Raw genomic sequence first — 23,802 nt, 5'->3', positions numbered from 1 at the left:
TCGTTTCACTAAATTACGCCTGAAACGGCTAAAATTCCTGAATAATCTTGACTTTTTACTTAAATGTAAATGTAAAAAATTGATCCCCAATTTTATTCAAATCAAATCTAATCAAAAACCTTCGAGTCGCGTTTCAAGAATTCTGTTAAATTGCAAGCTTGCCTTACTTCGGTCCGTGATAAGGGATACACGTCAACAATTGTCCAAAATTGAACATGAACTCTATAAGCTTCATCTGGAACTCGCTAAATCATATCCAAAATTCACTGCCCTTGAACAAAAGTCTTGGTCTAGAACGGAGAATGCAGTTAACCGTCATAAAAACACCCTTGCAGTTAAATTCGAAAAACTTCTTTTACAGTCTTCCAGTTCAAGTAGTTCAAAAAATCTTCCCATTGTAAACATCAAGCCAATAGTTAATATTTCTAATGTTAGTCTTTTAGAAGAACAAGAGAGAATTCTAAAATATAATTTTAACTTCTCACAAGCCTGTAAACCCTCGATTCCAAAGATTTTGGCTCCTATCGAAAAAGCTTTTAAGTTCAGTAAAGTTTCAGATTCACAGAAAGAAATGATTAGGCATCTTATCGCTCATAATGTGAAATTCAATAATAAACCTTTGAAACCAAATCTAACTGCGAGAGAAAGAGCTACAATGCGTGAAATTCATTCTAACCCGGATATTATCATTTAAAAGGCCGATAAAGGTGGCCAGATAGTCGTCATGGATAAGAACACTTACATCGATAGTGTCATTAAACTCTTAAACGAAGGACCATATAATCCGATCCCTAAAGATCCTTCACCTTCGGACTTATCCAAAATAAAAACTGCGATCAAATCTTCGCAAATCATTTCAAGCAACTTAAAACATTCGCTTATCCCATCTGTTGCGAATTGTGCCAGATTATATGCTCTTCCCAAAATTCATAAAAGTGGTATTCCTTTCCGCCCTATTGTATCAAATTTAGGTACTGCCTCGTATCCATTAGCTAAATATTTAGTTTCTAGATTTTCCACTCTATTAGACAATAACATTTACACCATAAAAATTTCAATAGAGTTTGTAAAAAAGGTTAAAAGCATTTCTCCTAGTAATTTACTCATGGTTTCTTTTGATGTAAAATCATTATTCACCAATGTCCCAGTGGAGGGTGCATTAAGATGTCTAGAAACCAGACTTCGCGAATTTCATTTCTCTTGCATCGAAATTGATGAGCTAATTTCTCTCACTCAACTCTGTTTGAACCAAACACATTTTGTTTTCCAAAATAAATATTACAAGCAAACTGAGGGATTAGCCATGGGAAGCCCCCTCAGTCCCATCCTGGCTGATATCTACATGCATTATTATGAATCAAAATTGTTTGAAACTTTAAACTTCCCGGCATGGTTCCGCTACGTAGACGATACTTTTACCCTGTTTGAAGGTAATAAAGATGATTTAAATAAAGTTCTTCCAACAATGAATTCTATTGATCCTGCTATTCAGTTCACTTTTGAACTTGAGACTTGCAATTCTCTTCCGTTTCTCGACATTCTGGTCACACGTAACACATCCAACTTCAGTACTACAGTTTACCGTAAACCTTCATCGGTTTGCCTTCCACCACACTTTAAATCATGTCATCCGACTAAACAAAAGTTAGCTTCATTTTATTCTTATGTTTTCCGTGCTCTTCAAGTTTGCTCCTCCAAACTAGCCCTTGATGAAGAACTAAATTATTTAAAAGCAATAGCTATTGACAGGGGCTTTTCACCCAACATTATTAATCAAGCAGTCAAAACATTTTCATCTCAACACACTAAAAGCCACACTCTTATTTTAGGAGATTATAAAAATTCTGTTGTCATTCCCTTCTTTCCATCAATTAGCTATAAAGTTGCACATATTTTGCAGAAATTTAACTTTCGGGTTGTTTATTCTCCCATCAATAAAATTCCAACTTCTATACTCAAGGACCCCATTCCGGATATGAATTCCTGGGGTATTTATAGGATTCCTTGCCAGTGTGGTTTAATTTACATGGGCGAAACTAAGAGAGCCTTAAAATTTCGCGTCAAAGAACATGAGGCATATGTTAGAAAAAAGGAAACACAGAAGTCTTCTGTTGCTCAACATTGTTGGTCCGAAAATCACACTTTCAATTTTTCTGCTGCCAAAATTATTCAAAAAACATCTTCCATTGGAGAACTGGATTTTCTAGAGGCATTTCACATTCATAAAAATCTTCCTGTTCTAGTTAACGATCCTAATTCCAATCCAAATTTGCCTTCGGCTTTTAGAGAAATTATGTTTTAGTTCTGGTTTCGCCAACAGATGGCGCCACTTGCTTATTCTTGTCCAGGCTTTCTTATCTTATCTAATCATTATTTCCTATCTTGTTCATTTGGGGTTTTGCAGCTGAAGATGATGGTTCGGTAAAACCATCGAAACTAGTCCTGTGAAAATTTTGTAAATATAACGCTGATTTTTGTTGTTTGACTTCTGAATTAGTATTTATTCGGCGTGTTATTGTGTCTTAATTACTTCCTAGGTATTTAAGATATTTATAAACTATATACTAGGCAAAACATTTTTTTTATTATTTACCGATATAAAATTACTATATTTAAAAAGATCCATTAACTTTCTTGTTGTAGGGACCAAGCTACGAATGGGCCGGAGATCTCCCACAACCTGCTCTGACTATATTGCACCAGCATGCAATTCAAGGTGACATCACGGAGCTGCAGCAGACTCTGTGGTAAAAATTTTGCCTTATTTTCCGGCAGTATTAAAAAAAAATTACTGAAAGCTTATTCAAACTCACTATTTTTATTCGGAAATATTCAGTTAGAAATATTTTAGTAAACTTAAAATTTAGTAAACTTGAAACTTAAAAATTATAAAATAGAAGGAATAGATTATACTATCCTGGAAAATACTATAAATAGAATAAAAGAACCCCTTAATTTATAGCAAAATGAAATGCTACTCAAAGAAAGCAGGAACTAAAGTGCTTTCATTTCCGAAGAAGATCGTTGTCAAATCGACGAAGATTTTTCAGAAATCTACGCCAAACTAAGACGAATCTAATGACTAAAATTGTAATTATACATTTATATGGTTCTGTTACAATTTAAAATTAATTATTGAAAGTGCAACAAAAAATCTTCCAAGCTTTGAAAGAAAATTTCATCGCTAAACCTTTTATGGAAGTCATTAAACAGATATCCAATAAAAAGTCTTTCTAAATAAAATAAGCTTTCAAAAACTGTGACTTTCACATTTCACCCTCTAAAAAAACCAATATATAGTTTTAGTTTTGTGGTAAAATTTGCCTAATAGCGTGGAATGATGGACAAAAGGAGAAATACAATCTTTGCAAAAAATGGCCATACTCCTCATAATCCATTCAAGGTGTATGACAGTAATACAACTTTTCTGCAGATGGTTTGGGTACACAACCTTAACATGTCAGAAATGTAACAGCGATTGTCCAAATTACTGGTTATGAAAACAAAAGGTGATCGGGATGTGTACCCGATGGACTTCATATTAGCACGCCAGCTGCTATGCCATATGATGATGACGGATGCCATTTGGCAACCTTCGTTTTCCTTGGTATCTGCTCACACAAATACGTCCATCGTGATTCTGTACGCTGGACCCCTGCAACAGTGACGTGGTCCGGCTCCAGTGGTGCTCCAGACCACTTCTGGCTCCAGTGTTGTTCGTAGTACTACTGTACACACACCTGTCTTAGCTTCAGCGTCAAGGGAAGCTTCAACAATGGCAGCCGTGATGACAGACCATGGTGCTGCAGACGTCGTGACGCTGTTCGTGGGAACATTTCGGTTCCGGGTACTTATTTTCCTGCACACTAGACAAGTGTCTTACTCAAAGTACCTGACGTGGCTGTACAATCCACCCAGGTCGAGAAGAAAACGGTTTGTTCTATCGGGCGTTATAGGCCTGGGATGACTGATATCCTGCATGGCGGTCAGTATGACTCTCCTGAATTTCAGGATTACGTATCGGCTTGATCCCGACCAATGCAGAGAGCAGTGTCGTGGAATGATATACCGCAATCCATATAGGTCCCGATCCTGTAGCAGTTGAATTCAGACACGTATTGATAGGAGTTTCTCCTTATTATATGAAGCTTAAAATGATCTCTACCGAGACAACCAACACTTGAATGCGATTTCGGAATGCGAAACCCGGTATACAATTTTCGAGTTAGGTTCTGTTTCCGCGATTCCTCTTTCCGCGTTTCGCAAAATTCTTTCTGTTCCTGCGAAATCGGAGAGTACAGCTCCCTCCCACTGCTCTTCAGGAGATGTAACGATGAGTTATTAAGAACTGGACAGTTTTTCCTTTTGTAATTCTGCTACAATATTACCTGTTATTTTCACATCTTATGTTAATCAATATTTATGTTTATTTATGTTTTATACATTATTGGATCTAAAAGGAAAAAAACCTTTAGACCTTAATAAAGGTTATCAGTATCGGATTCGGAATAAAAATAAGGAAAATCTACTTTATTGGATTTGAAGAAATGAAAGAGCTAAAAGCTGTAATTAAGACCAGAGAAGTCGTGATTTTAGAAGAAAGAACGTCGCTTTAGAACGAATATTTATTCTGAAAGAATTTTATAGACACCTTTATGCAGAATTTTGGAAGACTATTTTTTTTACTTTAGGAAACATTCTTTTAGTTCATTGCCAAAATCATCGCAGAGTTTGAACATCTCTCTCCCTCTCTGTACTTTTAAATACAGTATTAGCTTCATTCTTGCAAAGATCTGAGATCGTAAATACTATTTTTTGATTATTTCTTTTAAAAATTCGTCTTTTTAAATCTAAAACTTTTTTTTACTTTCCTACATTTCGGCAGAGGCCAAGGTCGATTCGTCCCCCACTATGTAACCCCTTTGGTAAGGGGGGTCATGAAGACTGATGATTTCGCGGAAACAGGAACGTTATTGACAACCGCGGAAACAGAAATCGCGGAAAAGGAAGACACCGAAGTTTGCGCATTTACGGCGCAATGCAGATAATGTTACTCTAGCTTGTTTTCTGCCCATGCGCTAGAATACTAATCGTTTCTTATGCCAAACATAAGTGCATTTCATGCCAGTTGGATGTTTGCTACATGCTGCCCTCATGGTGTAGTGATTTTAATGCTAGCATTGTACTAACTGCCTCATATCTGAAAGCGTGACAATAGAACAAAACTTATTGCTGTCTCATACAATCCATCCATCCACATGAATTTTTTTAGACATTGTTAATTAAAACTCCGTGATATTAGCCAAAAAGGACTCTTAGTCTCTAAAACCGATTCTGCGTTGTTTGCCTTTTCATTCGAGTTTGTTGCAATTCGGTAAAATTTAAATATCTATCTTTCCTTAAACTGTTATTGATCAACAAACTAAACTATTAAAAGCAAACAGAGGCAGTTCTTAAGATCATTGTTTTTTTCTTACTTTTTAATCTGATTGTTTTAAATAAAAATGCATTTAACTCATAGTATATCTAATTAAAGCATTAAATATTTTCATAAAATTCATTATTTAATTTTTCACTTTTCAAACATAAAGAAGAGATATTACATTCCTATGTCACTCTAAATGTATATTTAGTAGCCAATAAAATATTTCACTGTTCTTCCTAGGCCATCTCTATTTGTAATCTCTACTACCACACCATAATAAACTTAAAAACAGCCCTTTTGAACGACCGTTAAAATCTGAACCCTTTAAAATTCTTTTTTGAGGGAGTTTTTTGGACGTGGTCTAAAGCTAGATATTGTTTTGCCTGCAACTTTTTTTCCCTTATTATAGAATTCGATCAGTGTCCAAAAATTTAGTTCTCGAAAGTCCAAATCATTGTCATCTGGAAAAAATATCCCCTTTGTTAAAAAAGTTTACTTATAATGCACATTACGTTTATGCTACAATGCTCCTTATTTTTTTCCTCCATACTGGATTCTCTTCTCGCGTTCTCCAGCATTTCTACAGTGCAGTTATATATTTGTCATGAGGCTTATTTCTTGCATTTGTTGTTACAGTACGTCCGTTTCATACAACATATGGTTCTTAGACTTTAGGCTGAATTAAAACAATTAAATGTTACGCAGAAAAAATCTTATTCGGCCAGCATATGACCTTTCGCCAATTCCATGCTAAAACATAAAATTGACGGAATAACAAAAACCTTTAAATAAACTATCACTTCCGTTTGGTCGTTATTAAAGTCGTATAATAAATAGTAGCATCGTATGGGGGAAATTTTAACAGATGATTTGTAGGTATGAAAACAAAGAAGAGTCCATCACTTACTGACCATGGTCCCCAAAATAATTCTAACTGTTAAATAGAATGGGGCAGGGGCAAAAATATTCCCCGAATCCAAAGATTAATTGAGAAGAAAGTAACAAGTGACAATTTACATTTCTACGTATTTGGTATTATAATTCCAAAAATTCTGCAGGTGCTCTTTTCTGCTAGAAGACACTAGCTTCGAAATGAAATATTCATAGCTTTTTCTGAAAAGTTAGCTTTGACACTTCGGTTGTAGTTTTTTTTTCTTTTCTTAAAAATCCAACCTTAGTCTAAGGGTTTTCCCAGGGAAAGAGAAGCATGAGTTCAGAAGTTAAAGTCGATTTTTAATTTAATTTTGTTATTAAAATGAATATTCGAGAAAAAAATAATTTTCTGCTGGAAGTTTTGTTCTGTTACATGTAAGAAGTGCCAGTACACTCTTATTTTTAATAAAGGAGCCCATGTGTCCACTGGAGCGCTCACACGCAGAGCCATCTTTCGTTTCCAATCCTAATTTCTTAATTTGAATATGAATATGATAATAATATTATTATCTGTCTCCCCTCAAATTTTAAACATGGAGAATTGAAGTATATTTTCATGACGTGATCATTAAAATGGAAGTAACAATTAATAATGATTTTTTGCTATATGCTCTCTATTGATGCCATGTTTTGCCCATTTGGAATGTTATCATTCTGTTCTTAGTCGTTGGATCATGTACAGCAGACAGCTCATGGAAGTGCCTCTGGACTATGCCTTACTCTACCAACTGCTGGATGATCTTAGTAGAGCATGGGGTGAACAGGAAAACCCACTTTCAAGAGATGAGGTATATCGTTTCTTCCAGCCATTAAAGAATATTTTGTACATAAATTACTTTAAAATGTCAATTTCCTTATGTATCGCAACTGGAGTTATGGTTATATGTTTGACAGGAGGCAGCCTTAGCGGAATCTTTTAACATTTTCTTGGATTTCTCCCTGAAGCTTATGCAGAAGCATAGAGATCTTTTCCCACCAGGAAATACCCTGGCTCAACACAAGCTCACCCATTTGCTCAAGTATTGCTTTATTTTTAAACCGTCATTCAAAATTTCCTTTAAAGTGTAGTATGGATGTTCATAATAAAAATATTTTTTTCTTCATGTGCAGATGTTTATCTGTACTCCATGGCCAAAAGGCTTTCAAATGGTGCTGCCCTTTTAGACATGACCTACATGTTGAGATTACAAATAGCTTAAAAGTGAGTAAACTTCTCTTAGTTAACCCACAAAAGAGATCATATATTGTATACATATAATCTTATCAATAGATTATCAGTAATATATACTATTATATAGTTATTATTATATTACAAATATTATATTCTATTATTATTATATTACATTTATTATATTATTTCTTTCTAATATTATAAACAGATTTGTGGTCAGGTTTTTAACATTTAACCTCTTTGCACATTTTTATGCTATTTTGTGGCAAAACGCATGATTGCACAAACTATTTTTTGCCATTACACACGTTAAAAGTAAACATTTATCTACACAGGTTATAAGGAATTTCCTAATTTCACACTACGTGCTTTTGTGGAGTAATCAGTGGTACATTCAAGTAGCAAATGAATGATTCGCATATTGAATGCCAGGGCTCCAGAATAAGGATGAATATAAGAAGCTTTTTTCCTTCCTCGTTGCATTCCTTGGTGGTGTAACTGGGAATATTTACGGCTAGCAAATTGGAATGCCCGCAGTTCGAGTCACGGATAGGGCATGGCTGATTTTTCTTGTTTCCTGCTCACGATAAGTAAACGATAAAACACTACTAAACGTAAAGGTTCTACAGTGGCACCTGACTAAAAAGGCGGTGGACGACATTTCATCACCATCGGGATTTGGAGACTAGGACTGCACTCTGCCGAGTCAACTGCCCCTTTAAACAGGGTATAATAATAAGAAATTTCTCCAACCTCATCGCGTGCTTTGGTGTAATTGTTGGCATGCTAGGCTAGGCAATGGAAAGATTTGGAGTTCGAATCCCGACGAAAACATGACTGATTTTGCGTGTTTCCTGCTTTCAGAAGACTAGTGAAAACAAAAATTATGAAAATAATAAATAAAACGCACAAGATCAATATAATAATTAAAATATACGGCTCAAACTGAAATTGCAACGATATAAAGGAAAAACATGAGGCTATGCATAATGAGGATTTCAGACGTGTAGCTAAGGCATACAAATGTTCAAGCTTTTAACAGCCTAGTTTATAAAAGTGGCACTTGGGAAAGCCTTAAATAGTATAACAGTCTAGTCGAAGGCAACTATTTCCTACATGAAATTGCAAAAATTATATTAAATTAATACCCTTTTCACAAGACATATTTATTTATAGGAGATTTTTTAAGTCCTGCGATTTGATAGTGTGATATCTTAAATTCCTCGACGTTTATTAGCACTTATCGCTGATTCATGAACTGACATCTTGTAATGTTACATTGCAATGAAGTGAATGTTTGCTATCTTTTAGGAAATATTGTTTTAATTGCTATAATGAGTTGTTGTCAGTTTAATAATAATATCAAGCTTTATTTGTCTTTTACAGAAAGGCACTGTAGATTGGTTTAATACTCAGCTTGCCCTAGCCGAATTACAGACCAAAAAGGTAATGAATATGAAAAGCATATTTTTATTCCTGTAAAGCTTTTGAAATTAATAATTAATGTAGAATCAAATAATTTGTTAAATATTAGCTAAAAATAAAATTAATAATTAACTATAAGTTTTTTAAATACTTAAATTCTTATAAATATATATATATATATCTATGTATGTGTACATATACAGGATTTTATAATTAATAAAAAGAAAATTTAACATAACAACAAAAAATGACCGTAGTGTTTTTATTCTAAAATTTAAACTGACTCTTGTTGTATTTTGGATTGCTGTGGAAGTGATTTTTATTATATGATTTATGAATTTTCTTGAGAATTCAGAGAAATGACCCATTAATAAGAGAAATAGACATTTTGCATAACTCTAATAATGAAAAATCTAAAATAAAAATTCTGTAATCTGTGTCATAATATATACAGAATAAATGGTCATATTCATGTTTTAAATCTTTACGTAAGGGAAATAAATTTAAGGATTCATTTTCCATACCTTTTGATTAGAATTTTGTGAACATAATTTGGACCGTACGCAAAATTTAATTATTCAAAAGGAATTTGAAAACTCCGTGAACAAATTCATATATAGTCGGCTATAGCATGTTGATGCGATATGATGTGGTGGCCAGGATTATATATGCAAACGATCTTGTTTCCTACGCTGATGCAGATAAATCTGGGAGGGGAACTGATGACTGCAATTTGAACATTTGTAAACACAAAACATTCTAAAGATGTTTCTCATCATTATCGCCTCTCTAAGGATCATCATCTCAATAAGGATCATGTTTCATTAAATAGAGACTGCTGTCCTTTATCGGTTACCGCATGTAATTAAAAAAAAATATCAGATCTAGAATTGAGGTTACCATCACTGACACTCTTTTCCGACTACTACTGTAACGTCATTAAAGAAAATTTGTTTTGCATTATGCCAAGATTTCTGCTAAATGTAAAACGCTTCAGAGTCTAAAATTGCACGAGTTAGAGTCTAAACTATGAATTTGAATTTCAGGTACTGAAAATTATAATATTCTGGTAAAAAGTCAACTTAGAAAAGAAATTTAGTTTAAACATACATGAAAATGAATAGAACTAAGGAATGTGTGGGAACTACATGAGAGCGTTAAATCCTGCCTAATGATTTTTATACATTGTTGTTCTACTGCTTTGAAAAATAAATTTAGGGTAAAATATTATCAATTTTATTTTTAGGAATTAATTTGAATCGCTTTCAGTAAGGTAGTTCCATGATTACCTGCGTGGCCGCTCACTATATAAAGTTTAAAAAGAAATAGTAAACATCAGTTGAGTCTCATAGAATAGAACAGTCAGTCTTAACTAGCCGAGTGCTAAAGCTGCTTTTTGTGGCTTCATTTGCGCGTCTTCGTAACATAATAATTAATTAATGAAAGCATAAAATTGAAAAGTAGATAAAAAGGCAACCTTACGACAAAGTTGGCTGAGTGGGATGGGACCACGACCTCAAATCAAATCAAAACAAATAAAAAGCAAAGAAAGTAATCAAAATGCATTGTGTGTTTTTATGCAAAATGTACCCATTTTACGTAGATAGAACAGGCGGCTCGACCTTACAAAACCGGGAAAGGAAAGGAAGTCCTCTTGTGGTAATGGTGAGGACTGGTTAATGTAATATCCAGGGCAAATTTCTATTTCAAGCGTATGTATCGTTTAAAATTACGGGATGGAGAAAACTGAATTCAGACACACTTATAAAATAGTTTTGCATTATTATTTATAGCTACTCACGACAAAATGTTTACAGAAGTACGAGTTAACAATCAAAAAAAAATTATTTCAACAACAGTTATTTGCAACGGAAGATGTTTCTTTTATTTATCAAACACAAAATTTTAGGTGGTGTTAACACACTGATGTTTACATAAGTATCGTGTTGCTAAGCATTTCAGTTTGTTCATTCGTAACATTCTCCTTCCTCCATCGAGCTATTAGTGCATCAGGGAATGAATTTATAACTTATTCACTCATATCTAATGGATAGAGCATCTATATCAGGTGGCATATTGTATTGCCATTGACCAAACAAATGACTCGTGCCGAATCGTTCCACTTGGATTAGCACGATATTCAGTGACAACTCCCACCTTCCTCAACAATCTCAGAAGTTTATTTTCATGGATGAGAACAACTTAAACTTTCAGATTATGTGATGACCCTATCACCATTCTGAGCTTTATGACTGCTTCTTATATCAAGCAACTACTCTTATCTCTACCATTTCCAGAAATGTCTCTAACAGATTGAGCCTTTTTAAGTGATAAACTTCTTTTTTTTTTTTGAAAGACTAATTGCACAAGAGATAATTTCATCAACTCATGGTTGCATAAGAGATCATTATGCTCTTTGGATGTCATTATTGTCATCAAAGAAGTGCTCTTTCAATAGCTACTTCAATTTTGAGAAACGGAAAATAAATCACAGAGCATGAAAAATCTAAGGAGATGGTGGGCTACTTGAACAAAACGCTTATTTTTTTAGGAAAATATCCTGTATAGTCGCTGCTTGGTGTATTAGCGTATTGTCACATATAATGAAACTACAAACGATGCGGTGAATAATTATGTCTAATTCAATAATTCTCTACTGTAAATATATAAAGTAACCCATTGCACTGGCAGTTTGTTCTCTTAGAAAAGAATTCGTCATGAATATTTCCCTTGACGTTGTTGAAGCACATCAACATGGTTTTCATTTGAAGAAGTATCCTTTTCGCCCGTTAAAATCATTAACTCAGCTGGTCCTAAATAATTAAAATAAAATTAGTACCTTTAAATTAAAATGAATAAGCTTACAAAATGAATCATGTTCATTGAAAGACTTCATGGTAATAAAATAATACTATATTAAATATATTACTGCTCGTGCTTGTTTTACAGACAAACACTTTAAAAGTAATGTGTAAAATTATGTAAATTCCTATGAAAACGTTGATAATAGACTAGTGGAGACAGGGCCGGATTTAGATTTGATAAGACCCCTAACCTATTTGAGGTATGGGAGTCTTATAAGTCCAGATAAAATATGTCAGTGCCAAATATAATTTTCGGATACCCAAGAGGATTTTTTGCGGTCCCCCAAGAAAGCTGAGGCCCTAAGCTATAGCTTGTGTAGCTTATACATAAATCCTGCGCTGAGTGGCGAATCTCAGAAGTTAATCAGAAGGAAAACAGAAAAAATTTTATATAAGACATTTTACAGACCTTTCAGGCACATATAAATCTTACAATTATTGATGTATATCCTATGAAGTAAAAGATAGGATAACGTGCATAATACATCTAAGAAAAGTCATAGTACTCTTTTGTTCTTTGCGTTTGGGTCTGCTCCTTAAATTGCTTGGATTAATTTTTCAAATACCCGTAGCTTTGCACTTCCAATAAAAAAAAATCGGTTCAACTTTGAAATCAATACTTAAAATAAAAACTGGGCTCGGAGTAAATTTTGAAATAGTGAACACGGGACCCGATAAAGACAATCTAGGTGCTCTAAAAGCCGCATCTTTCCAGGGTGCTCAACAAAATATTTTCATGTTTTTAAAAGGAAAATTAGATGTTTTAGTGGACTGGGCTATGGATATATTAGGAAGACCAACTAAACTTCCTTGGTCTCATATTAAGCGAACAACTTTGACAAGTCTCCTACAAAATTGGCAAAGTAGATGGACAGAGGCAGAGGTAGGACGAAGGACATTTCGCTTACTGCCAAAAGTTAACATGGAAATAAAGACCCACTGTGCTAGCCTAACACAGTTCTTGACAGATCATGGACCATTCCCATGTTCATGTATACCTGAACAGATTCAGACTTAGGGATACTCCTTTCTGCGAATGCGGAGAGGAAGGCGACACGAACCATTTTTACTTCCATTGTGTACATAGAAGAAGCTGGCACTTGAAGAAACCAGCGGACTTTGCCTAGGCAATGTGGACGTCTAAAACACTCAAAAACAGAATAGCCCTTGATAAAATAGAGAAAATCTCAAGACACTGCCTAAGCAGAAACAACCGTGAATAATATTATGTTTCAAATGTTCAGAACTTAAAGCAGATAACCAGAATAACGCTTAGTGCCTGCAGTTATCAATATGTAAAACCTGTTATTAGTATGTAATATTCAACCTTGTTACTTTGGAGTCTTCCCCGCCGTGATGGTATATAATTCCGTTTGGTTCATGTCCATGGTCGGAAGCCATCATAGCGGTGCACTCACTCACTCATTTCACTCATTTGGGCATGGGGATATTCAGGGCCTGGGTAGAAACAGCTAGACGTTGCCACCAAAGCTGATACATTCCCTCTGAGATGGATCTACTGTACGTTAACCATGGCAAATTAGGCAATCGTGTCTTTTGAAACCTTGGGAATATATCTGTTTCTCTTACTAATTCTTTTCATTATTTGACACAAGTTAAACTTTATCCTTTGCTATTAAGAGCCGTAAGCCTGAAAAAGGGCTACATGAACAGACATAATAATCATTAAGGCTATCAGATACATATGGATAGTTAAAGAAAGGAAATATTTATGAATGTTGCAAGCTGTGAATTCTCCTCTTCCCCCCACCATTTTTTTAAAGAAATGCACACAAATTGTTGGCTTTTACGTGGAAATTGTAAATTGTTACCACTTATTTAAATTATTTCTGGGAAATTTAATAAATGCCAATTTATTACTACACATGCAGAATGATTCAAAAGTTTACTTTGTATTAGAACGTGTGGGCGGAAATGACGCGTTGAGTGTATACTGGGCGCTGTTGAAGGTAGACAAAAGACTTAATACAGCGAATATTTTTAGAATTAATTACCAGAGTTTGAAACTACTTCTTTATTAATATTAATATCCAGAAAATACGAATCATGCAGTTATTATAGCTTAATAATATTAGATTTTTAATATTCTGAACTTTTTTCATTAATTTTTCATGACATAATGTATCCGTATTATTTAGAGCAAAAATTTTATTCTTTTTGATATATCATATTAATTTTCTATATTAACTTTTATTCTAGGATTCCAAATCGACCTTGAGAGGCCTCATCGATCTGATCAACGCATTAAATAACGACATCTACAAGGGTTACAAATACTACAATGAAGAATTTGAAAGGTAGATATAGGAGTCGTAAGTTCTATTCCAATGCTAACAGAGTAGCGAACAGATAAAAAAGAGAAAAATGTTTCCCCTTTATGTGTTGTTGTTTTTAACCGTTTCTCTTTCTTTGTCTTTCCCTTCTTCTCTCTGCTGTCTTGATCCCTTCAGTACTTCGCTCAGACTGTGTTATCGAGGAGACTTTATTACACATCAGGCATGTAACAATGTAAACAAGTGAGCATTGGTCTTTTTTTCAGTAGTAGTAAATAGCGTAGCACACAATAAACAATACGTCATTTTCATAAAAGTATAATTATTGCACCTCTCAGGTATGGTTGTCTTGAATTTGCCGATCGCAAAACAGGAAATATTTCGGCCTTTAAACATTTTACATGAGATTAACATTTTAAAGCAGTTAAACTAAGATGAAAAGGGCAATTGAACTTGCAAAATCAAACCTATTTCATGTGCATAACGAAAGAATTTGCCAGATGAAAAAAGTAGTAGAGAGAAAGTAGTAGTAGTAGAGAAAAATCAGTAAAGTTGAATTTGAATTATTGAATCTAAATTATTTGTGACTATAACTCAACATAACTTTGTTTGATTTTTTTTTTTTTTTTTTTTTTGCTTAAAGCTGTAAATGAAACACATGAAAAAAACTCGTTGTTCTTCTGTTTCTTGCTAATTCTTCTTTATACTGTTCTTATAGCTTCAGAAAAAAAAATCCAAATAAGGAAAGGTTATGCTGATGTGTTAACAAGGTACTATACATAGCAGTATTCAGCATTCGAATGCCCTCTGCCAGCCTACAGTATTTTTAGAAAAATAAAATTAAGAATTCTAAGATTTTTTGTGAAATTTTCAATTTTGCCATTAAAGTATTCGCATAGTACCGTGAAATATAGCTGTAAATTAATAGGGAATTTAAGTATGATCAGGAGTGATGCTGTTGCAAACCATTGCTTATGGTCACACACGGTGTATTCTCCGCTGAGTACAGCCACTACACTACCATGAGATTAGAACCTATTCAGTTGTCAGAATGATGAGAGAACATCAGCCGCCTAAGAGGGAGGAACAATGTATTGTGATCAAATTTCTCGTTCTAGAAAACGTCGACATATATAAAATTTGACAATGACTCGAGTACAGTGTGGAGAAGAGTGTCTGCCTAGGACCCAAACATTTGAATTATGTAAAGGCCTCATTCAGACGACGATTTTGTTGTAATAAAGCTTTGTGGTTTAAGGCATAAATGTCACTTAATCCATCCACACCGGTTTAGCAGGGTTTAAAGCCACAGCTAGTCAAGGAAGGGAAAGTTGTGCATGCATAAATATGTAGCTGGTTTAGCGAAACCATCGACCAGTCTTTACTTCACTGTGATCGGTAGTTCTTATACCTAATTGGTACAAAGTTGAAAAGTTAAAACTTTTAGGCAAAATCCTTAAACCAGTTTCTGTGACGTAGCGGTCTGGTTGCTCAGCAACGAAGCTCGACTTAACCTGTTATGACTGTAAAATGACTCAAGTACGAACGAAGTGTAAACGAAGCTTAAGTACTTCATTAAGGGATGGGAGCGCGGAGAACATCTTTCATCCTGACAAGCAATGATCATGTAAATGCAGTTATTTATGAGACTAGGCAGATCATTTTCAAATAACTTGCGCTGATGCTTTCAATTAATGTTGCTAGTGTAGAAACCATTGTGGAAAAGCTTTTGGACTATGGCAAGATGTATGCCCGGTGGATTCCACACTCGTTGACAAACGAGAACAAAATAATGCACATGCATTTCTCGAATACAGTGGTTTAAAGATGAAGTGGATGCATTTTGAAGCCCATAGCGACCGTCCATGAAATGTGGGTCGATCATTTCATTTCGGAATCCCAGGTTTAAATCTCACTTGGCAATAAATTTTTGGCTAATGACACGTTCACCGTCTTGTTCAGGAGTGGATTAATAACCGAATGAAAACTTCTACGAAAAGGGCATGAAAATGCTACCATAATGTTGGCAAAAATATATCGATTCTCCAGGATAGTAACGTTGAAGAGTCATATATGTTTAATTCTCTAATTGCAAATAAATGTTTTGGTGAAAACAATCATTCTCGGTCATATTTGAACAACGTTGTATTTGTGGAAATTTATTAAAATGTTTTGGCTATCTAGTGGCTAGGAACTTTAGATAAACGACTGTAAATATCAACTATATCGCAGATATTATTTATGCGTACAGATATTCAGAAGATTAAAATCTGAAATAGATTTTTACAATTTTTGACATGTGCAAATTTTGTTAATTTATAGTCCAAGTCTCAGTTTCTATGAATATTAATTTTGCAAAAGAATTTGTGCTCAGTTTAGCTTGTCATTTAGCACGATCTTTGAATTTTAATTCAGTTAAGCTGCAGAAACACGAACCATTTTCATACCTAAATTTTAGAATACTAAATGTATTAGGTGTTTTCTCCTTCCCAGGACGCCTTCGTGGTGTAATAGTGGCATACTTGGCGCGTATTTAAGAGGCCCAGGGTTCAAATCTCAGCGAGGGCATTGCACATTTTTCAACTCTCCTGCTTTATTCCTCACTACCAGGATTTGGCGATTGCGTTCTTTAATCCCATTCGCCCTTTGAAAGAGGGAGTATATAAGGTATTTTCTCTCTCTTTTTCCAGCATGCCTTCGTGGTGTAACGGTAGCAGACTCGGCGCATATTCGAGAGGTCCACGGTTTGAGTCTTCTCAAGCGCACTGCTCATTTGTCATGTGATCCTTCTTCAAAGTATCTTGATGACTTAAATTTATACAGGAAAACCAAATTAACTAAAATTTTAAGGAAGACTTATCTTTAGTTTCCACATTATACGCACGTCTAGAGTATATGGTTACTGATTGTCACTACCAATTTCTGGTATTTCTCTAAAGAAAATCAAAATGTTCCCTTAGTAGTATCTATAATCTCAAAAATATTAAGAAGCTATTGTTTATAATTTAAGTGATCTAAAACTATCATTTATACTTAGCAAAGAAAGAAATCAGTATCTTCCAGATGTCTCCTTATTCAAAACTAAAGTAAGTATCATCTTATGATTACCGCCTGAATGTTTATTTTCAGATGTAGGTTCAAATGTTTATTTTCAGATGTAGGTTCAAATGTTTAATTTCAGATGTAGGTTCAAATGTTTATTTTCAGATGTAGGTTCAAATGTTTATTTTCAGATGTAGGTTCAAATGTTTATTTTCAAGTTAGGTTCTTCACAGATTTAATTAATATATATTTTAATAATGAACAAGATATACTGGTACTGATCTTCGTAAATTTAGGACAGCATTTATTCAGTTGATTGATAAATTCATTCGAATACATCGAGAGAAACTAGGAGCCTTAATTTATAAATATTAGCTGTGCGAATACGTATGTAATCTAATTTTGTGTTATTCTTTATTTAAAATCAGTAATCGGTTGCTCAGAATGAATGGTGACCATTTTTTTCAAAAATTAGCAGAAAGTCGTTTAAATCAATCAAATGTTATGCCACCTTAGGATTGTCACTTAGACCAAGTATATGGTTAACTCAAAAAGTGGATAGCAAACTAAACGAAGAAAAACACATCCCATAGGGTTTTAACATAAAGGGAAAACTTAAATCATGGTAGTAAAGCATTATCTCATTGTCTCTGATAATGGAGATTCTCTCCTAAATGAGATTCGTTGTTCTTCACCTTTCTGTAATCAGAATTAAATGTCTTAAGTAAGATATTATATGGAAAATAGCTAACAGACATTAGCTACTCATCATATAAGGAATTATCGTATTCTACTGTACCTATCTCTTGGATAGCATGTCCACCTAGCAAACTGAAAGATTTGTAGTTGGAATCCCTGTGCTGTCACTGTTGATTTTTTATGTTTCCTGCTCTTGAAAATCTAATATTTGTACAGTGGTACCTGAAATAAAAAGTGGGGTAGACGATAATTGGCCGCCTTTTTGGTTTGGTCGACTGTGTCATGTGCCGCTTCCTGTTTCGTCCTTTAAGCGAAGGGAAATATATTGAATTATCGCAATACCCCTTGCGTGTTCTTGCGGTGGAAGTGATAGCACGTACATCTAGCACATTGAAATATTTGTGATCTGAAGCCCGTGATTCGACTAAGTTCTGTGTTTATCCTTCCTTGTATTTTGGAGAGCAAGGGTATAAGAAATAATGACATTCCCCAGTGCGTGCTTGCGTCGTTCGAGTTGCATCACGTCCAGCTAAGAACTGAAAGTTTTGTGATCGAAGATATGCAGTTCTTATGTGGAGATTAAGACCTTTTAGATTCTATCTTATTTTTATTTTATGAATGTTTAAAGTTAACTGAGCAGAGCATCTTAATCCGTATGTGAATGAAAATTGATGAATTATTGCACGAAGCTGAATATAATTGTTTTAAATGTGTTTTTGAGCGCTGTGTTGAGAACTCTAATAGTCATGAAAGCATTTATTTTTCATTAATAATTTCTCTTTCATTTACACATCAGTGTAGGAACACATGTTTAATAATTGGAATTTGTCACATTATTTTAGTTTTAAAATATACTTTGTTTACGTTATGATTCTTGAACTCTGTACTGTAGAAAATAAATGATCGCAATACTTATGAAGAGCATCCTTGCTTTTCTAAATATTGTAAACGTTGAGCATGTTTCAAAGATTTGCAGTGATTTCGCTTATTTCGATAGACACGGATACATTAGCTATTGAACTGAAAGTGCAGTTTTAGTTTGATCGTTCAAGGCGTCCGGTCGTGGTCCTTACAATTCCAAGATCGAGTTTCAGCACCAAACATCGAGATTAATAAGTTCAAAAGAGAGTTCAGATAGAGATGGCGCTATTAGACTAGCAAGGTCACAGGGTATAGCACCCTCGTTCTAGATTAAAACCTTCATGATTGAGAGGTCTAAGTTTGATTAACAATATATAAATATCAAAGATTCTAGAAAACATATTTTGTGGGTAGATATTTATCTCCAGTAATTTCCGAAGATTTAATATATGCAAATGTCTTATTAATTAAGGACATAGAATAATTTTTTTGAGATGGCAGAATCTTCAGCAGACATACGGATATAGAATCGTACCATACCAAAAGATTAATGCTAAAGGTATTTTAGGAAAAAATTCAAAAAACATTTCATCAAATTTCTTAATTATTTAAATAAAACGTAGTCCTTGCTATATAAATCCGTAGTATAAATTTAAAACATTATGTAAATTACTCACGATATGTTTAAGATTTAAATAAGTTATATATACGCATTGCATCGTATTTTAAATACAGAACAACTTTCAGGCGCATCAGAATACGCTTTCTTAGGGTATTATCACGTTTCACAGATATTAGTTGCTTTACAGATAGCTACAATAGACTCAAAACAATGAGGCAGAGTAAATTCAATATAATCATCATTTTAAAGTTTCTGGTAGCACGTTTACTAAAAGCAATCAGAATTAAAAATCAGATTTTAATATATTAACTTTAGAAATCTTGCCATCGGCAATATCTGACAGTCAAACCTGCTGTTTAGAACATTCAGATAAATTTATTAGCTGGTATTTTTAAAGAAAAAGCACTCATTGGTAATTATTTATGATATTTAATTTATATTATCTTTTATTCCAGGCTTAGGCAATCAATTTGTATTAAACTATTTTCAGTTGGTTTAAATTAAATAATTTCAGGTTACCTATTTATATATCTTTTTTGCTTCTCGTTACTAAGCGAATAGTGAGAGATAATGACACATTTGTTTTCGTACACTTATGAGTTTTATTTTGATTTAATTGCTGTTCTTAATAAATATCTAAAATTCCTCTCAAAATTTCATTAGTTATGGTAATTAAATTCTTACAAAGCTGACACCTTACAGCAGTTTAATACAGGGTGATTATAATTAAAGTTTCGATTTCAAAACGCTCTAACTTTAAAACTACCGGTCAGAATGGCTTGATAATCTACCAGAACAATCGTGAGACAATGGAATTTTTGTTTGGTGAAATAAAAACAATAGTTTCAAAACGTGCCGATAGATGGCGCTATCACGGGTAAGGCTTAAATGGATTAAACACAGGAATATTGTTAGCCGAAAGGAGACATTAAACTCCAAAAGCTTACGACAGGCGAAAAGACGTGCTAACAGCGAACAATTTAAAGAATACATGCTTACAGCGGAAACAATGATAGTGACAAGAGAAAAAGAGGAGTTTCATGAAACAAACACTTTACGGATGATTAAAGCATAAGTTGTTCGAGATGGACTCCACCTTGCTCCACTACTAGTTAGAAGAGCAAAACGGCATGTTCCACAACAATTCGGAAGGCATTGGTGCTGATGTTATGAATGTGGTGCGTGATGCTTCCCTTCAAATCTGCCAGATTCCCAATCCATCCATTGTAAACAACATTCCTCCGGTATCCCCAAAGCCAAAAATCATACGGGTTTAGTATGGGGAACGTAGCAGCCCTGTTGGGAAATGGCGGCTTATGACTTTATGATTTTATGAGCGATCAGCAGCTGCTTCACACAGGTAACAATGTCCGAAGGAGCACCATCTTACATGAATATTATACGACCCACACACTGAAGCTGCTGAATTGCCGGAAGGACATGGTTAAGTAAAAGTACTTCATGCTGCTTTGACAGAAACGTTGCAGTTAACGGGATCCGCAGGTGTGACTCGAAGAAGAACGGACCGATGAGAAACGCTGCCATTACTCCGCACCATAAGTGACCTTTTTAAACTGAAGAGGTAATGGCTGTAGCGAGAACGGATTCTCGATCATTGATATCCCGCAATTTTGCGTATTTAGAAAATCTTGCAAATGTAAATGGGCTTTTCCAGACCACAGAATGTTTCCTGGCCATCTATTGTCCACTTCCCTCCGGGCAAAAAATCGTTATGCAAACGATTCTCGTATTTCCAGGTCAGCAAGTACCAACACCTGCACAAGAGTTATCTTGCACGGATAACAGCGCAAGATCTTCTATAAGATATTACGCACCGTAATGATAAGCATATCCAATATTCGTCCAGTTTCCTATGCACTGCTGCGTCCTACATCACTGTTCGTTTACTCTTGTAACGTTGTGGCCCCATCTTTCACTGCCGCCGCCGAAACTAGTTTTCGTCCTCTACGTCGTTTCACCGGTCTTAAATACCGGTCTCTTCGAATTTACCTATCATTTTCCGCAGGTCGTAAGTGGTCATGGAGCCGGATTTTATGCCTTTTAATGTCCAAAACTTCGTGATATCTGTTAACGTAGAATCATCGGTCTGATTGAAAAGCTTCACGAGCAGACCGCGATCCTCCTTTGCCAGTCACGATGAAACATTACGTGTTCCGCTATTATTCTGCATTTTTATCACAGCTATGTCTGCGGTGGGCATGTCAAGTTTTAGGAATGTTCATACCCCCACAACAGCAATGTGAACCCTGACAACGCCCTCTACCGGCACATTTTCTTCTTCACCAAACAAAATTTCATTTCATCAAGATTGTTCTGGTAAAATATCAAGTCATTCTGATCAGTAATTTTAAAGTTAGAGCGTTTTCAAATCGCGACTTTAATTATAATCACCCTGTACATTAAGTTATGTTAGCCTACGTATACGAAATGAAATATAAGTGCTAATTTTAAAAAATGTCTTTTCAGAAATAATTAAAAACACTCAGGCAGCTGATAGTTTATTCTAATGTTTCGTTTAGAGAGAAACAGTTTATTCTAATGTTTCATTTAGAGAAAAACTTGTCAAGCAGTTATAGTAGTTGTGCATTACACGATCCTCAGCGATACATCGCGAGTAATACAGAAGTATCATCTACAACAGCTTCTAGGGTTGCCGCTACGCTCGAAGATGGACAGATATATCTAGATTTGTCATTATGCTCTAAAGAGAGCAGAGGTGAATATTATTGTTGGTAGTGTATCATTAGGTATCGGCTATACACAAGTACCAAATTAATTTAAAACTTTCTAAATTAATGTTATCGGAAGAAATTGGAGTTACGACAGAAGAAAGGTACGATTGCCACCTTGTATGTAAAATTGATAAAATTCAATATTTTTTAATTCTCTTTCAAATGTAATATTTTAATGCGCTTCGTTATCCTCGAAAAAAAAGATACATGATAGTTAGGCTAGAAAGTATTGCATTAGGACTTTTTATCTGAAATTAAGTAGTGAGCCATTTATCAGTTGTTAATGTTCACGTTATATATGTCTGATCTTGGACTAGATAACTGGGCAGGCACGAAACTGAGAATAATCTGCCAACAAATGTTTGTCTTTAACCCTCTAAAGAGTACAGTAGTTAATAATATTTGAGTGCTATCCCGAAACCAATGATGTGAGTTCGAATCTCTCATGAAGTTTGGTTATGTGTTATGCATTTTCCTCCTTCTTGCTGGAGAAATGCCACAAGAAGTTCCCAACGATGAACTGGCTAACTGATGGATGGACTCGACCGTTCTTGACGAATGGTTTGTCGCCCTTGACAGCATAGTCTTGCCTGAAACAAAGGATAAAGATTAGACTCCAGAAATGTCGGGTGTGTGTCGTCGGAGAGTCTAGTGGGTGTAATATCAGTCTCTGGCGCATACTTCGCAACATTCTTGGGATAAGCAGACTAAACTACTTTAGGCTTTTTTTTATTATGCTTTATCAGATTACTGCAAAGCATACTGGGGTTATCTGCCTAAAGTAAGATATACCTTCGTAGAGGGCTTTCTAATGTCTTGAGTCTTATTTACAGTAAACTTAAGGAAAACCAAAAAACTCTCAAGCAGCCAGCCCTTTCTCCGGAATTTATAACCGGAACAAATTACCAGTGCTCAGTGATCTAACTGCTAAGCCATCGGTGGGCGAATTGGCTAAGAGAAAGTCTAGCTATTAGTGAGAAAATGCTGCTGCCTCACTGCAGTCATCCTGTTTCTAACTTCAGTTGAGATCTTTCAAGTTTATAATGACGCGTTCAAACCTTTAGTCTGATATTTTCTTTCATGAATTTCTGGGATTTTCGGATTCCTCTGCTTCCTTTTGGATAATTTTCACTATATTCAAGTAACCAATTCTACGATTCACCGTATACGAAGTGTTAAACGAAAAGCTTTGAAGTTTATTTAATGCTATTTTTTATATAATTCTTTTGAAACTGTGTTTCAGGCTATAGCTAGGTCGTAATACCCTCCAGATATTAAAAAATGAATGAAAACAATATCAGATAGACTAAAAAATTCAAATAAATTAATAATTTGTCAATTAATTCAGATTAATGAAAACAAATTATATTATTATATAAGATTAAAAGAATTATCATAATATTCAAATGTCATAATAGTTTTAAAATTTGATTTAGCATTAAAAGTCTATACAGCTTCCTAGCCACATAAAAGAAAAATTGCTGAAAACGTTTTTCTCAAACTTTGACGTATTTTGCAGTCGGCAGCAAAATGGCAAGCATTCTGAAGTGTAACTTATGAGACTTTTAAAACCCAATGATAAATAGCTCAGAAATCGGAAGCATGTGGTAAGAAGTCTGCTTCAGAAACAGCGGTTTTTAAAAGTTTCCTTAAAAGGCATTTACCTTTCTCTGAAACTTAGCAGATTGATTTGATGCCTCTTTTTCAGCTGTT

At 34.5% G+C, this 23,802-nt stretch overlaps 1 protein-coding gene across 1 annotated transcript in view; it reads left to right on the top strand.

Moving 5' to 3' along the window:
* Positions 1–23,802, top strand: part of LOC118194764 (BAI1-associated protein 3-like) — a 282,557-nt gene that overhangs the window by 167,373 nt on the left and 91,382 nt on the right. The window contains exons 10-15 of the mRNA XM_085823822.1: positions 2,644–2,747; positions 7,023–7,146; positions 7,253–7,377; positions 7,469–7,559; positions 8,916–8,975; positions 14,039–14,136. Coding sequence (XP_085679948.1) covers positions 2,644–2,747; positions 7,023–7,146; positions 7,253–7,377; positions 7,469–7,559; positions 8,916–8,975; positions 14,039–14,136 — 602 coding nt within the window. The remainder of the gene's footprint in view (positions 1–2,643; positions 2,748–7,022; positions 7,147–7,252; positions 7,378–7,468; positions 7,560–8,915; positions 8,976–14,038; positions 14,137–23,802) is intronic.

This window comes from Stegodyphus dumicola, chromosome 9 (assembly GCF_044657685.1).
Source record: "Stegodyphus dumicola isolate Sdum_Otavi_A_Nest chromosome 9, ASM4465768v1".
Classification (NCBI taxonomy): domain Eukaryota; kingdom Metazoa; phylum Arthropoda; class Arachnida; order Araneae; family Eresidae; genus Stegodyphus; species Stegodyphus dumicola.
Note: the sequence above shows the minus strand (reverse complement) of the source record. Positions and strands in the feature narration are given on the sequence as shown.